General features: G+C 48.0%; 1 protein-coding gene across 1 annotated transcript in view; it reads right to left on the reverse strand.

Moving 5' to 3' along the window:
- Positions 1-16,808, reverse strand: part of DGKI (diacylglycerol kinase iota) — a 393,695-nt gene that overhangs the window by 10,089 nt on the left and 366,798 nt on the right. The window contains 4 exon segments of the mRNA XM_053927331.2: positions 1,916-2,015; positions 3,739-3,775; positions 12,902-13,022; positions 16,457-16,494. Of these exon segments, the coding sequence (XP_053783306.1) occupies positions 1,916-2,015; positions 3,739-3,775; positions 12,902-13,022; positions 16,457-16,494 (296 nt within the window).

The following is a 16,808-nucleotide window of genomic DNA, read 5'->3' on the forward strand; positions in this document are numbered from 1 at the left end:
TTATTCAACTTCTTTAAAGTATTAATAGACTCTCTTGTCTTTACTTCAATATTAATGAGGTTGGAATTCCTATAGCTTCTGAATATTCAGGGAGATGGGCCAGGGTGGGATTTTGAGATGATTTTTAAGGAATCGTTCTCTACAAAGAGACATTCTCAAGATATTGCTTCTCTCCCCCCGCCAAAAAAAAATTAAAATTCCAGAAGATTCAGCCATAATGATCACATCGGATGCTTTTGCCTGCTTTTTCCAGATTACAAAACGGAAAGACAAAGGACCCCCAAAGAGGATGAAGCATGACTACGTACTTCATACGGCTAGATCTCCAGAACATAATACTGGGTGGAAAGTTATACAATCGCATGCATGTTATGACTAAGAAAAATGAGTGAGAAAAACAGACACAACCACAAAAATGATAAAGTTGCTTGTGTTTTGGAAAAAAGCACACGCATGCAGAACACAGATTAGGAAAAAAATCTCAAGGAACACTGAGCCCATTAATCTGATACAAAAACTTAGAAAGACGAAAAAGAGCAATGTGCTCAGGGGCCCGGTCTCCCGCCCAGTCTTTAGTTTGTCCTTCTATTTCTTGTTGCCCCTCGCTTTCTTTTTCTCATCTGGGTTGAGTGTGAGGCGAGTCTTTTGTGTGGTAAACAGGCAACTGCTCTGCTGTGGGCGGAGTGGCCCCAGCGAGGCGGAATCTACCTGGGATCACAGCCCCCCTGGGCCCGCCGACATGGCTTGTGTTTCTCATGGAGGTTTCCTATCAACGCATCTGAGGGCAAATATTAGCTGGGAAGAATATCACCCTGAGCAATGGCCTGCCATTTGAAACTGTATCCCCAATTAGCTAACCAGACAGGTCATAGGCCAGCTGAGTGTGTCTGAAGCCTAGGGAGGTGGCCGGGGACCTCAGTCAGAGAGCAAGGGCCTGGGAGGTTACGGGGAAGTGGAGAATTACTCGCTGAGACACGGGACTGCCGCAGACAGGAAAGAGGGCCACACAAGCAAGTAATTTCCCAACATACACCGCAGCGTGAGGGAACCCCAGGGAAAGGAACTGACACAAATAGATGCTCATCACTCAAATGAGGCTAATGGGGCTTAAGCCTTTATTAGGCTTCTCAGTCCCTGGCCCCAAACTTAGATTACTCACTACCTGCTGAATGAAGTCCTCATCTCTCTCTCTCTCTCTCCCCCCCAACTCTTCCACTCTCTCCAGTTAAGTGGCTTGTGTTTTCTTAGAGTCTCCCCAGCGTGCTAGAAAATTCCCAGAGCTGACCAGGCTCCCCAGGGGGTTGATCTGTGGTAACCCTGCTCTCTGCCATGGGCTTCAGTCCTAGGCCAATACTAGAAAGCTGGAACTCCTCCTTTGCTCCAGCTTTCCACCCTTCCCTGGGGAGCTCTCTGTACACCGGAACCACTCATGGCGCGGCCTGACCTCCCATCCTGGAAGTGGTTGGAAGCCACTTTGATACCCTTATACGGAACCACACAAACCACAGATTTTAAGCTACACTGGATTAAGCAGATGAAGGTGAAACCCCAAAGGGTCTTCTCGGAGGCCAGGCCAAAGTCTTTGAACGTGATCCTGACCCCTCTCTTGGGGCTTTGAACCTCACTTCCCCACTATCCGGCTGCTGGCATTCGGCAGGAGGAGGACCCCACCCCCCAAGGCCAGCACATTCAGAGGTTTATAAAGCCCCATAGGCGAGCACACACCCTCCCTTTGTGCGTATACATTTAAACTGCAGTTTCTCTAAATGAAGCACTTTATTTTTTCCTCCTTTTTCCAGGGCCCCGGCACTCCCAGGAGCACAGAAAGGATGCCTTGGCTGTGGGCACAAGCGAAGGCAACGGGGCCGGCGATCTGGCCCGGTGGGTGGATGTTTGCACTCGCTCATCAAGTTACCTTGGAGTCCGTCTTTCTCAGAGATGCTCCCGCGTCCACCAGGAGCTGGCACACAGCCCGGTTCCGCTGGCAGGCAGCCTTGTGCAGCGCGGTCTCACCCCTAAATCAAAGATGACATGGAAACCACCCATAAAGGGGGCTGGGGTGGGGTGGGGGTGGGGATGGAGGCTGCAGGGAGGGGTGAGGGGACACCGTACCCCTGCTGCTGATGCTCTGTGCTCCTAGACTGCGGCTGCAGGCAAGGCCCACGTGGGGGGGAAGAGAAGGAGGGGGGGGCTAGGAATGCCTTGAGTTAGTCATCAAGAAACCACAATATCCGACTCCAGCCTCTTACTTAAACAGTGTTGGTTAATTAAGCTGAGTGATTTTGTTTTCAACTACTAATGTGTGGTTTAGGTAAGACGCCATGGCACCATTAGCTAGACTGGTGTGTGTGGATGTGTCTGGGCACTGTGAAGCCACTGTCTCCATGGATACATTTGGGCGGGGTGTGGGGGACCGGAGATGTAGCACAGGAGGAGCAGCGATGGAGCAGCGATAGGGAACCAGGGCCCTCAGACCCAACACACAGAGCTCGGCAGACCACCACCTGGCCCTTGGAGGAATGACTCCTGGGGACTCAACATTAATGGCCCAGGCCAACCCTCGTGCTGGCCTACCTACTGGGTTCCACGCCAGGGGCAGGCGGAAGGGGAAGGGCTGCCACAGAGGCTCGGGAGGCACAGTGAGACACGGGCAGAGCTCAGGAACCAAACCAGAGCCATCCCCAGTGGGGGGCAGGCCCCAGGCCAGCCGCTCAGTGTGGAAGCGGGCGAAGGGAAGCGGTTATTTCTGCCCCTCTAACAGGCAACGAGGAGGAGGATCTTCCCATTCAGAATCCAACTCTGAAAAGACACTTCATGCCGAAGTGTTTTGTTGAAAATCAAACGTAGACCTTAGAGAAGGCCAACTGGGGTAAGTGACAGCCTTGCCAGTGGGCTGTACAGTGTGGGGACAAGCTCCGCATAGCAATGGACAGTTTCTTCTGTGTCTGGTAGCTCATGGCACTCCCCCTCCCACCGTCCTTCGTTCTTCTCATTGCTACTCTCCCTCCGCCATACCCCCTTCCACTCCCCACCCCAGCCCACCCCAGCCCACTCTGGCCCGCCCGTGCTTTATCCCTTTTTGAATTTCTTGGGAGTTCTCTAGTGGTTCTCTCTGGTTGTTGGAGTTAGATGTTTAGCCTTTATGCGTTCTTCTCTGGGGAGTAGTAGTGATTTTGTTGCCCTGGGTAGGGGGGTGGGGAAAGTTGAGGACAAACATCAGTTTGGGGATCACCCCAGAGAGGGTGACTTTTTCCCCGGCGGTCCTCATCTGACCCTCAGAACGTGGAAAGGATGGGAGCTCCCAGGGTCTCTGTTCTCTGGCGGGTGTGTTACCGACATTGTTCCATTCTAGACTCAGCAAAGACGTTTCACTACATGCACCAGAGCACCAGGGCTTGATTTTCTCACAAACCTCAGTTCAGAAAGAGTAAAAAGGGGGGGGGGGGGCGGTAAATGTATTTGTTTCGACTTCTCTGCAGCCCAGGACGTACCAGTGCAGAAGTCTCTAAATGATGAACGGCAATGACCACGCGTGCAACCGTTATGACACTTGCCATCCGTTCTCGTTGGGTAATTTTTGATTTAGAAGATTAGCCCGGCACAGTTACAAATACAGCTGAAAGTGGGCTCTTTATCACTGACATGGAAATTATCTGCTGTACGCCCTGGACACCACATTCTTCTCCTAGATGTGTTCTGAGGGACAGGCTAGACTACGTAACGAAAAGCGACACTCACGTTTCGCTGTCTGCCATATCCAATAACTCGGTGGGTCCTAAGGAAGAGGAAAGCAAGATGCCCATCAAAAATAAGTTCAAAAACTAACCATTAACCAATAAATCTATAGTCACAGACCTAAAATGCCTGGGAAATGCCTGGGAATGCCTTAAGAGAGAGGGTTTGTAATGAGACCTCCTCCGCCCTTCCTCCCTCTGAAAAGAAAGAATCCCTCTACCTCCTCCCCACCAGTCTCCCAATCGCCCCCAGCCACTGTGTGCCGAAAAGGAGCTACAAAAGCCTGCGAGAAGCTCTCAGTGAAGTTGAAGAAATAACATCAATTGCAATAGAACAGGTGAGAAATAATTAGGTGGCTACCTGGGGAGCAAAGGGATAGTCAAGCGGGCTTCAAGGACTGTTTCCCATTCGCCAGGGGCAGGGAGTCTGGGATGGAATATAACGGTAAAGCTACAAGAGACAATAGATACCACACAGTCCAATATCCTTATTTTAGAGATAAGGTAAAATTCTATTTTTCACAAAATTCCCCTTCCTGGAGGAAAAGACCTGGAGGAAATGTTATGCATAAACATCGAATGATAGCTGCTTCATTAGGAACTGAAATGTTCCATGCGTCTGCACATTCACAGTGTCTTCAGTGTTCAGCACTTCGTGCATTCTGTCTGCACACACTGCTTGGAATGCCCGCCTTCCCCCTTTCTGCACCACAGCCTCCCTCCCCTGCCCTCCCCAGCCCTCCCTCAATCCCTTACGCTATGAAGCCTGCAGCTATCAGCTGAGACCACTTCCTCTCCAAGAAGCCCACTACGAACCCAGTCCAGATACTGCACTCAATGTCCTTCCTCACTCTGTCTGTTGCCCTATGTCCAATAATTGGGAAATTGATATAACGTATCCGAATTGAGACCATCCCAAACAAGAGGGGATGCAGACTCGCCTTACTGATCATGACATTTAAACCATATTAAAATCATCGACTGATTTCTCTGTTCACAGTTAGATTCTTGTAAACCCTTTAAGGTGGTGGCCTGTGACTTGCCCACCACCGTGTCCTTCCTTGGTGCCTGGCATGGAGCCTGGTGCCAAGCGGATGCCTACACGTTTGGTTCAATGAGTGAGTCAAATGGACTTGGGAGTGCCAGTCATGGTTCCAGGTATTGAGCATTTTAGTCCCTAGAAATACGATACTGTTGATTTGCTCTCTATGTTGTTGGATGTCATTATCATTGAAATTTTACTTATGTGACTAATTACATCACCAGAAGAAAGAGAAGAAGAGGTTAGGACCTTCCAACCATGACAGTCATCAGTCAAGGAGATGACAGGTGTTATGGAACCTTCACAATCCTCCTGGTCACCAAGAGCTAAATCAGCATCTTCACCTCCCCTCTTTCGCATCCACTGGTGGTCAAGGCCAGCCAAGCCTTCCCCAACAAGGTCTATCCTATTTGTCTCTCCTATTTGTCCTCTTTCACAAACAGGCCTCCTAATAGGTCTCTGCCTGGAACACAATTAGCATGAAGAAACTGTTACTGAGAAAAATTAAAAAGATTTCATGTCATGTAGATTTCCAGGTCCCCAATTCAGCATACCGACTGCTTACACCCAAGTACTTAAACATGGACGTTCACAGTCCTCCCTTGGAAGTACCTTCCCTCAGTCCGTTCTCAAGGTTCCATTTTTTGCACATAAGCCCAGGTGACAACTTTTCTGTCACCTCCGTATTTCTCAGGCTCTCCCAGCTCTAAGGGCTTGTTCCCTCCACTGTCCCTATCGAGGACAGCCTTGTCATCTGTCCTCATGCCTACACTGTACACGTTCTCTAAGGTCTACTCCCTGACAAGGTCCTCTGAAAAGACCACCTTTGACAGAGGAATTCATTCCTCCTCTGAAGTCCTGTAAAACTTACTTGGTTCTACCCTGTACCATCTCTTTGATGTTTGGTTGTATGTCTTGTCCCCTTAAGTATTCTAAATCACTCAAACATAAGAATACTTTTGTTTTTCACATCCCTTGAGAATCTACCCTACATTCAACAGATTTAACTCATTCGTTTCTGCACCTCAGTCCTATGGTTTTAAGGAAACATGAATTATAGTTCCCTCACTCACACATGCACAGAAGTACAAGGCTGTATAGTGCAGGGGTTAGGAGTGAGGGTTCTAGAGCTGAACCTCCTCCATTTAAAATCCCAGCTCTACTTGCCACTCACTAGGTCTTGGGCAAGTTCATCTCACCTCTCAGACCCGTGATCGTCACATAGATAAAGTAAGACTGCCACCATTTATTTACCTCACAGGAGCGTGGTGAGGTCTTGTAAGTTAATACAGGTTATGTGCTTAAAACAGCCGGCACGCTACACACAAGGCCTGAAGTTTAGATGTTTGAAGTGTCTTATTCTCTGACATAACCCAGCAGGTCGCCCCAAGTAATGAAGCTGGAACATCAGTGAAGGAAGGAGGTATCAGAGGGCCGCTTCCCTCCCACTTACAGATGAAGCCACTGGTAGACCTGAATTTTATGTCCAGAGGACCAAGCGCTCCAGGTCTATTCAACTGTCCACAGGACATTTTCCACAAGGTCAGGAGCAGGGAGACTTACAGTGTCCAATGGTCCTTTTAAAGAACTGTCACCTTCGGCAAACCTTTCAAGCCATTTATGTTGAAAGGGCTTGTATGAACACAAGCAGCCCAGCCCCGACGTTACAGCTAATTGCCCGGATACTTAGGCCCTATCCATTTCCTCCCTCACTCAGCTCTCAGGGCTGGGTCCGCAGACTCCAGGGTCCAAACCTCCGTGTGGGTGAGAGGACACTGAGCGGGTTCATCTGTGCTAAAATAGCAACTGTTTGACACTCTGCAAATGGGGACAAGGAAGAGAAAGGACCTTGCTCCTCCCATTCTGATGAGAATCACCCCGCATGTGGCCAATCCAGAGAGACTGCGGAGCCGGTTACCCCATGGGTGACTAAGGCTGGCCTGAAGCTGCCGGTCACTTTCCCTTTCCCCGCTTCATCTTCTGCAGCTGACAGAGGTGCGACAGAGACTGGGGCTCAGCCCAGACCCGTTTGCTCTTAATGAACATCTCAGCAAACTCCAGTCGGAGGTTTGGGGAATGGCTCTGGAATGATGGACTTCATTCGCCCACACCATCCTCACCCTCCCGCGAACACATCACAGTGGCATCGCAGACACTGTGAACACTGGTGGGCGAAAAGCCAATGAATAGGGAAGGGGGGCTGCTGGCTGATTATAGACGGGAGTGGTGAGCTAGTTTGAATAGTGGAGGTACATATTCAAGTGATTTTTATAACCTGCTGTAAAATAACGGTGTTTGCACAGTGTGAGGGGTGGGGTGCAAGGAGGACACAAGAGGAGGAGTGGGTGCCAGGCGCAGTCCGAGACAAGGCTGTGGTTTCCCTCCCTATCTGTACCTGCGACTGCCTATCGGGAGCTATTGGTATAGTACCTGGTGCCGTTTAATAGTACCCTGTGTAGTTTAGCAGTATTGGCATAAGATTTGAAGGGGGAGTGGCCAGAGAAACAAACATAATAAAAAAAAGTCCACAAAAATAAGAGCGTCTGTGATTTTTGGAAAGTTAATCTGAGTCTCACGAAAAAGGGAGAGACCAGGAGAAAGAGAGAAAAGAAAGGCAACTGAATTCCTTCAATATATATCAGTGGGGAACGTTTGGGTCGTGGGCTTATTTTGTATTTATGAATAAATGTGTTCTGATTGTGAATACCATGTCACCTCCCCTAAGGAGTTTGGGGGAGTACCATTAAATCATCAGGGGAGAACTCACAACTGTTCCCTGAATATAAAGGAAGTCCTGGCTCTCCCTCCCTCCCAGGGTTTGCCACGATGCCCGCCCTCCATCCCACAGCGGGCCGGACCGGACACAGCTCCCAACCCCTGCTGAAGGGACATGGGTGCACATCTCTTGATGGAAACTTTCAGAGGAAGGAGACCACTGCCCCTCCACAGCTCTGCACCGGTTGTCCCTGGAGCCCTGCAGAGGCCACTCATGCCGAACCACCCCATATTGTGGCTGTTTATCCCTGTTTCACTGCACTTTCCTGGGTTTTAGGAACGTGGAGGGCAAAGACCACACCTTACGGTATGTGTGAGATTTGACGACTAGCCTAACTCCACTCTACTTCAGATTTTACCACCTGCCAAACGGAGATAAGAGAACTTACTGTGTATGGCTGTTGTAAGAATGAACGTGTTCATGCATTCAAAGTATTTAGAATAATAAAGATTAGCAGTAATTGTTACTATAACATTTTCTCTCTCAAGAGTGGGTAGGACAGAATTAATTTTTTAAGTGATTAAATGAATGAAAGACATTTCAAAATCAATGTGGATCCCAGCCAATGTTGTGCTTCTTTTCAGAGAAAGATCCATAAATAGGACATGATTCAAAAGGCTATGCTAATGGGAAATGGTCTGAAAAATAAGAGAAAAAATATATCAAAGGGATAGACACATCAGTGTGCCGGAGGACAGCCAGGGAATCCTGAAGAAAGTACAACTTCGCAGATCTCCCAACCCCAGAAAGTGGCCTGCGCAGTAAGTAGCAGAGCCTTTCAAACTGCAGGGTCACCGCCCAGCATTCACTCCGTAGGCTCTTCCACCGCACATCCCGGTTCTCACAGATGCAACTTTAGCAATATTGCACTTGTATTATATACGGTGTCTTTGGTCACGTGAGTCTTTTAATTTGCTTCCCACACCAAGGCATCCAAATCCCCTTTGCTGTTCTTTCCACCCCCCCATGGCCTCTCTCTGTCCGGCCCTCATTTCCCATTAGTCTCCCTGACGCTGCCAGCAGACCATTCCAAATCCTCCCGTGGCCCAGGACAAAGGCGGCGCAGATTTGGGGGAGAGCTGGCACTGGGAACTCTAACAGCACCGTCATCCTGTCCCAGCGGGATGGTGGTCGTTTCTCTCGGGGACCAGTGGCAGAAAAGGGGTGGGGGGGTGGTAAAAGTAAGAGAAGAAAGACTGAAGACAGAAACAGAGGGAAGACAAAATAAGCCGTTGAAATCCAAAAAGAAATGCATGAGTGAGATTTCTATCAGGAGCCACGGTTGGGGGCAATGGGGTAGGAGTGGGGAGGGGAAAAAAAACAAAAGAGCAAACGTGTGCGGGGTGGTAAAAGGCAAACAACACAAAAGTCCTTTGCAGGGCCAAATCGGGGAGGAAGGCGTGGGTAAGAATGATGGCTGAAAGGAACTGAAAAGCAAGAACCGCTGGGGCGATCTCAGCGGGAATCCCTGGGCACCCTCCTCGCCCCACCCTGTCCCTGTGGAATTGTGAGCTCTCTTCCTCCTCCCTCTCCTTTCATCCCTCCAAATGCCCAAACTCCAGAGTTTCATAAAGCAGAGCAGCACGTTGTGAATCTGAGACAAGAAATCCCAAAGAAGATGCAGGAGGAAGAAAATCCCAAGCCTCCGTGGCTTTTCAGAGCGCAGCACACAACTGCCCCCCAGACCCCAGGCCCAGTTCAGAAAGGGCCCTTAGGAGAGAAAGGCATTGCTGAGTGTGGAGGCTGGGAGCAGGCTCTCTCAGGACGCCTGGGCAGGGGGCGTCCTCCCGAGAGGGCCCCCCTGCTCAACATAAACATCCAGTGAAGAGGGCCACACAGAGGGGAGAGAAAGGACACAGGAGGCGAGCAGGCCACATTCAATTTTCACCATGCACCTCAAAAGGAAAGGGCCCCCGATTTCTCAGAAGCCTTGTCATCAAAGGTGTCTTCACAGCCAGGTCTTTGAACAGTTTTCAGGGTTTGTAAATCATATCAAGTCACAGGAAAGCCCTGAACCAAATTTTTTTAAAAATCAACTAAAATTTCAAGAAATATTCAGCATTTGAAACTAGGAGGAGTGTCCCTCTTGATCTTCGGCACAGTATAACATCTTTCTTTTCTTTTTTTTTACATGAATTCAAACTGCTCAGGCCCATCCACCGCAAACTTGGTGCTAATTTATAGACACAATACCATCGTCTGAAAAGCATCCTCCAATTCCAGTCCCACGGGGGCACCTTGGCAAGGCTCTTTTCCTTGTCGGACCAGGGGGATCCGAGTCTCCATCATTATTTAACTAGGAGGGACTACTTCCCTGAGACTATTTCCCTTCCCACATTCAGAAGATGATCACAGAGCAGAGAAGGGGCCATGTTTTCCATATATGTATCCCTGACTCCGAGACAGTGGAATTTCAAGGGGTTTCTATCCTTTAAAAGAGATGAGCAGTTCTGCAAAGATGATTTTCTGTCCCCAAAGGCACAGGTTAATATAAATAGTACCAGCAACTAAAGACATTAAAACAAACAACAATAAAAATAGGTGAGCTGAAGCACTTAGCTCCAAAGGAACCTGGTGAATTAGGCTGATTATGTCAAAAGATTTTACATCAACATTTCTGAATGAACAGAAATGGGACTGATAGTAAGCATGAAATACACAATGCCTAGCTGATCGATAAATAGTAATTTCAATAAAAACCAGCTGCGATTTAGTTTCCATTATTTGACTGTAGTGCTGAAAGTTGAAAAATTGCCACTCGTGACAAAGGCGAGGATTCTTGGACCATGAGTGTAATATTTTGTTTTCAAGCAGAAGGAATGGACTTCGCTTCCCTATCTCCACAGTCTTCCTCTCAGTGAGGTGGGGAGAGGACCGGACATCTCCGATGGGAACCGCTTGCCTGCGAGTGAGGTTGGGGTATTGCAGGAATCTGAAGTTTTCTCCCATTAGCATAAATACTAAACCAACAAATGTATAAAATCTAACAAGAACAACTGGAAAAACAAGCACCCTCCTCCAAGGAATCAGTTAGTCCCTTGGCGTCCTTCGGCTGGGACACAGAAAGCTGCAGCCTGTGGTTCACCCTTTGCAGAAGACACTGGAGACGGAAGAGAAGTCTGTTGAGTATTGGAACGTCGGGCTTTGGTCAAAGCTCTAAGACTAACGTGCCCACTGGATTTCCTGCCAGGCAAAGTGTGGGGGTACCGACCTGCAATTAGGGTTGGGAACTCCAAGCCCTGGTGAACCTGGGCTACAGTGGAAGAAGAAGTAGTGGGGGAAGTGAAAACCTAGGGTGTTAGAGAAGAAATACCAGCTCATGCCTCATCACTCATGCCACTGGGAAGACTCAACTAACGAGAGCGTTTTTGTTCTCCATTTTAGTATGTATCTGAAATGCTGCATGGGACATATGCTAAAAAAGGGAGAAACTTGCGAAGTTAAAGAACTATTGTTGCCAAGCAACCTGAGAACCCAGAACCAAGGGAAATATAAAAGCAGAGCACGGGGTGGGGGGGTGGTTTGGGGTTGTGGCGGGGCTGGTTTCAGGCAGATCAGCAGTTCAGGATATTGGGAAGGCAGGGTCATCACTCCCAGCTGAAGAACATGGAGGGTAAAGGAACATGGCAGGTTGAATTCGGCAGCAAATTATCTGCAGCTCTGGTGGGATCTGTTCCCCCATCCTTTGAGTCGGGACGAGCTCTGTGACTTGTTTTAGTCAATAGAACACTACAGAGATGATGCAGAACTCTCAGGATGTCCGGGAGCTATCATTCTCCCCTGCCGGAACCCTGAGACCAGCATGCAGTGAAGCCGCCTGGGATGGAAAACCAGGTACAGAGAAAGGCTCAGGTGACCTGGCCATTCCAGCCACCCCAGCTGAAAGCCCCTAACTTGTCCCAGCATCCCTCTTCAGTACAGACTCAGTCAAAACTACAGCTCATGGCAACCTCGTGACTGAGACCAAGGGAGGCACCAACAGGTAACAGATACAGACAGGAATCCAGAAGTGGGGGGAAGTGCTCATTCTTCGGGTAAAGAGAGGGAGGGGGAGAGGGTTCCTAAACTGTGTTATCACTCAAATGGGTATCAGTGGCTTACCTAACCCCAAGAGGGTGGGTGGGCATTAAATAACTTAAGGACTCAAACAAGCACTTGTAGAACATGTGCTTTTGATAATGGTAACTACGTTCTCTATTTGTGGCTTTGCAATAGGACTGGACACATCTATACAACTGTTTCAAATGTAATTATGCCTACGATGATATTTTTTTCATTAGCCTGCAATTGCTTGAAAACAGTGACTGCATTTTATTGGTGTGTGTGTACTGGTCTACAACAGGTAGTTCCTATTAGGCATTCCACAAATATTTGTGGAATGATTAATTAAGTGAATGAATGAAATACGACATTTGCTAAATTGAATAAAAAGAAGAGCAAGAAGGAACGTGAATGTCTGCTAACATGCTTTCTATTTACAGCCTGAATTTGAATGGGAAGAAGGCTGCCCACAGGCTCACGGCTACGGCTCATGGGAAATCTTCCAGGATCTTTGTCAGAGCTAGAGGCTGCTCCACTCCTCCTTTGAAAACAGCGACGCCAGGCAGATTTTGTCCCCTTTACTGCTAGTCTTCATCCTAGAAACACTATAAACATGGGAGCTACAAGGAATGGTCAAGACGTGATATTCATCACATGTGTTCATGCCTCTCAAGGACTGTGAGAGGAAGATGCTAAAAATTACTAGTAGCTTCCAGCAAATGATAAAACCTAAATTGGAAAGCTAGGTAGGAAGCCTCCCAGGAGGTGAGCACGGGCTGCTGCAGAGGACGCAAGACTACGAGACGTTTCCAAGAAGAATAAAGTGTGTCTTGAGTTGAAAAGATGAAGGAAATTCAAACAGCAAAAAATAAAAACAAACAAACAAAAAACGGAACCAACCAACCAAACAAAAAACTACGAGGACAGAAAAAATAGTCTCATTAATCCTGAGAATGATCAGCTACAGATACGGATTTGGAACGGTGTCCCCACCAGTTAGCTTCCCAAAACATAAAAGCTCTTCCCCAAACAGTAAAGCATATTATGCCAGGCCTCATTGGTTTTTGTCTTTAAAAAAAATTAATCAGCCCCCAAATAATCTGCAAAGATCTTGATATGAAAATTACTTCTATTGATTGATTGATTGGTTAAGGGCATCTGTATGGGTGAGTGGTCTACAGTCCCGTGGGAAGAGTCGGCTAAGAGCTGGAGAGCATTTCCACCATTCCAAAGGCTGCCTGGGTGACAGCCTAGCTGGCCCAATCTATTTCGTGGAGGAGTGGCCCTTGGTTCGCTGCGCCTACTCACCGTGGTCAAGGATATATTTCACAATCTCCCCGTTGCCGGTTTTAGCTGCGTGGTGAAGGAGTGAACAGTGGTCTGGTCCCTGAATGAGCAGGCTGCCTCCATTTTTATAGCTTTCTATTAGCTGGAAAAGAGACAAACGAAAAGAAGCTCAGGCAGAGTCCAGAACAAGGAAAACAGCTCAGCGATGATGAAAGAAGAGCAACGTAGCAAACCACCACTGTCTCTAGTCTCAGAAGCCGCAGAGAAAGGGCAGAGAGATGAAGTAACCTCCTCGACTGTGCTGTAACTCAACTAGGTGGCCCGTGTTTCACCAACTCCTGAGAGCGTGAACAGGTGTTGAACAGGCTAAGGAAACTGAAACACACTGAATTACTTCTTTCTTTTTCTCTTTTTTAAATCTCTTTCTTTCCTGGGCACTGGTCCCTGTTCCAAGGGAGTGGAGCGTAGAGGAGAAAATAAAAGCTTTCCCATGTTGGCTCTGTTTTACCTTGAATGAAGGATAATTAAAGCTATGGTCAGGACCAGCTTGGGGGCTGGTAGGTTACTCCCTTCCTGTTCTTTAGCTTTCCTTCAGTCTGTGATGAACCTAGCTACCGAATGTGGAAGCTCCTTCTTCCCATGTGACATCCCTGCACATGTGTCACAGTGCTTACACACGCACACACACGTGTGGCTCCCTCTTTACCAGGGTCTACAGCCTGGCCAGCATGCATTCTGTGTGATGAGAAATAAAGGGTTCAGGGAACACAGTGGCAGAGACCTAAAATACCTAAAATATGAGACCAGACCAGAAACAAACAAACAAACAAAACAGAATTTGCAGCCTGCGAGTAAGGTAGCTAAGTGAGGACACGGTCTAACTTTATGAAATAAAGTATAAATGGGCCCCTACTCTCCAAACGGTGTTTTATCAGAACAAGAAGAACCTTCTGGAACTTCTAAAAGGGAGTTTTAGAACAAATAAGAATCAAATGACCCAGCAGGTAATAAGCAAAAGGAATGTGTCTACTACCCAGAAGTTAGATGGCACGACATTGTTTAAAAAATCAAGCATCTCGTAAGGTCACAGAGAGTAACCTCATCGTTCACATCCCCACTGGAGTACAACCACAGCACCGCCATGTGTCAGATGCCGGGACACCAAGACGGAGACAACTCAGCCACTGGCCTCCCAGGCCTCCCAGTCTGTGGGGAAAGCAGATGCCGAAGGAATTACACTGGAAGGGAGTGGAGCACAGCGGGGCTGCCACAGGGCACCAGGACAGCATGAAGTAGGGGCCGGAAAGGAGTCACGGATGGAAAGTAGGGGATGGAAAGGAGTCATGGGCGCTTCCTAGGGAATAGATCAAAAAAGTAGCTGAATGGAAGTAAGGACCCTATGGGGCCTTTCATCCCTAAACTGGGGCAGTAGGAAGAAGTGCCGATAGTTTTCCACCAACATCTAAAAGAATCCTGTTCGGTTGCACTGCATCGTCTTATGGTGACAGTCCCTTTCCTTTGGGGCAGATCACAAGGGATTCAGGCTCAGCAGAGTAGCACAGACCCAATCCATCCGCCCCTTGATTCTGCCTTTCTGTGGTGTTTTTAGACACTGAACATTAGGTTAGTCCTCGGGCATCTTAGGCAGCCCAGCTGTACGGGAGCTACTCAAGGCAGCTTTCACATTGGGATGGCTCTGGGGTCCTCTGCTCTCTGCTGCTTGGCGCATGCTCCCTCTCTCTCATACACACACACAACCATTTACTGTATTCTCTACATGGATAGGAACACGAAAGAAAATGGAAAAGCAAGGAAAGGAGAATAAAATATGAGGAAAGGAAAAGTAACAAAAAGAGGAAAAAATGAACCCTAAGCCCCCTATATTTCATCTCCCTGCAAATAAGGTTTTTTTGCTTTATTTCTTAGTCATTTAGGAAATAATTGCAACAGAGAATGCAATAAGACAAATGACTAAATACAGTGATTTCCCATACTTCAAATAATCCCCATTAAATACAGAAATTGTGGGGATATACCCACGGACCTGGAAAATTCATTGCCTAGACTAAAAGCATGTACCAAGTAAAATGAGGAGGTTTCAAATGTACGGTTTACAAAATACTCTGGCTGAGAAGCTCTGCAAGGGCAGCGATGGAATCTTACTCAGGCCTTTATCTCAGAATCTAATAGCAGGCCTTGCGGGAGCATAGGAGGAGCCTGGTCTAATCCGCAGCTGGGACGTGGCACGGGACTCCCAGGTGTGCTGCTTAGCCAGCACCCAGCTCTCTCGCGGGGACAGTTCCCGGGAACACCATGATCTGCACGGCACCCGCACAGGTTCACAGGATCGTGTGTCTAGAGATGGCTGTTGATCAAGATGCTGCAGCTGCCTCCGCAATTGTTTTCTGCCAGTGGCCTGTGAAAAACGCAGCAGACGTGCCTTGGAAGATGGTGCCTTCAAAGGTAGTACATCTCAGCTTTCTCTCAAGGCTTCTGTTTTCTGGGTCTGCGGTGGCACCATCCTCCCCAAGCTGCTGAGGAAGGCACAGCCTCTGCCTCTGTTACAGGGCTGATCAATGCCAGTGTGGGCGTTACCGGGGCAGATGGGCAGGCATGAGTCCCAAGGCCTGAGGAGGGCATGGGACCAACTATGGCTTGTAGCATGCTCATAGGCTGTATTATACTTTGTAACAAATACTCGCATCTCCACTATATTCAGCTCTTAAAAAAACAAGGACTGATGATATGTTAATCCAATAGCTAACATTTTAGTCCCTTCTATGGAACTGGAACAGTCTTAAGAGCTTTACATGTATTCTTACACTCAATCCTCACAAAGTGAAGAGAGAGGCAATATTATTGTTCCATTTTATAGATGAAGAAACTGAGGCACGGAGAGTATTAAATACTTATACGAAGTCACACACGCAGGGAACAGCAGAGCCCAGGTTGGAACCCAGTCAGTCTGGCTTCAGAGTCTGTGTTCATTCTAAAGGCAGCGGCGGCTGCATCCTTCCCTCTGAACTAAAATCCACGAGAAAACATCAGGACACATTGCAATGGTCAAGGTGGATCAGACAGAGTATCATCTTTGGCTTCACTGCGATCTTCAAATACAAAACTATAATAATGTTGGAAGACATAGGCTCTGGCCTGAAGAATGTATTTCTGGTTGTTGTCCAGGTGGTTCTTTTTAGACAGGTTCTTGATCCAGATGGATCAAGACCTGTCTAAAAAGAAGCTTTGAAACTTCCAATATCAGCTTCTAGAGAACAGGAATCCTGGGCCCAGTGAGCACAGTATTCTGGGGACGTGCGGTCCATTTTAACTAGCCAAGGCAAGCTGTGTGGTTCTCTTACAGAAACCTCTTGCTGTTAGGAAGCGTGGAGATGCAGTGAGGACTCCCCTCACCCTCTCCGTTCAATCCTCAAGAGAGCATCCATCCTCTTTCTACTCAGCCAGCACAGGAGGGGGGGGGGGTAGGTGATAAATGACATACGGGACCATGAAAGTTTGATGCGAGATGATGTTAAGTTCTTAAAGAACTGCCAACAATTTTGGTAGGAAGTATCTTACCTTCATAAGGTCACCAGCTATGACTGCCTGCAAAATTGCTGTGGAAGACAAAAGCGAGATGTCTCATTAGTGGAAGACCCTCTCATGAAAATATTACAAAGGGCTGGATCCACAGTTTGCAGAAATAGTCTACATTTGAGGCGGGGGGCAGGGAAGGAGAAGCATGCCAAAGGTCAGACCTTGGGACAGACTCAAGCCTTCTCTTCAGCCCTTTCCAACCCGGGCACCCATCCCCTGCACAGTTCTAGAGCCCACCAGAGTCCCCACTAGCCCTGGTACAGCAAAGAGAACATGAAGTTTAGAGTCACACCGACGGGGTCCAATCTTGAATCATTAAACCCCTCTGAGCCTC

This window comes from Desmodus rotundus, chromosome 6, assembly GCF_022682495.2.
Source record: "Desmodus rotundus isolate HL8 chromosome 6, HLdesRot8A.1, whole genome shotgun sequence".
In the NCBI taxonomy this organism is placed as follows: domain Eukaryota; kingdom Metazoa; phylum Chordata; class Mammalia; order Chiroptera; family Phyllostomidae; genus Desmodus; species Desmodus rotundus.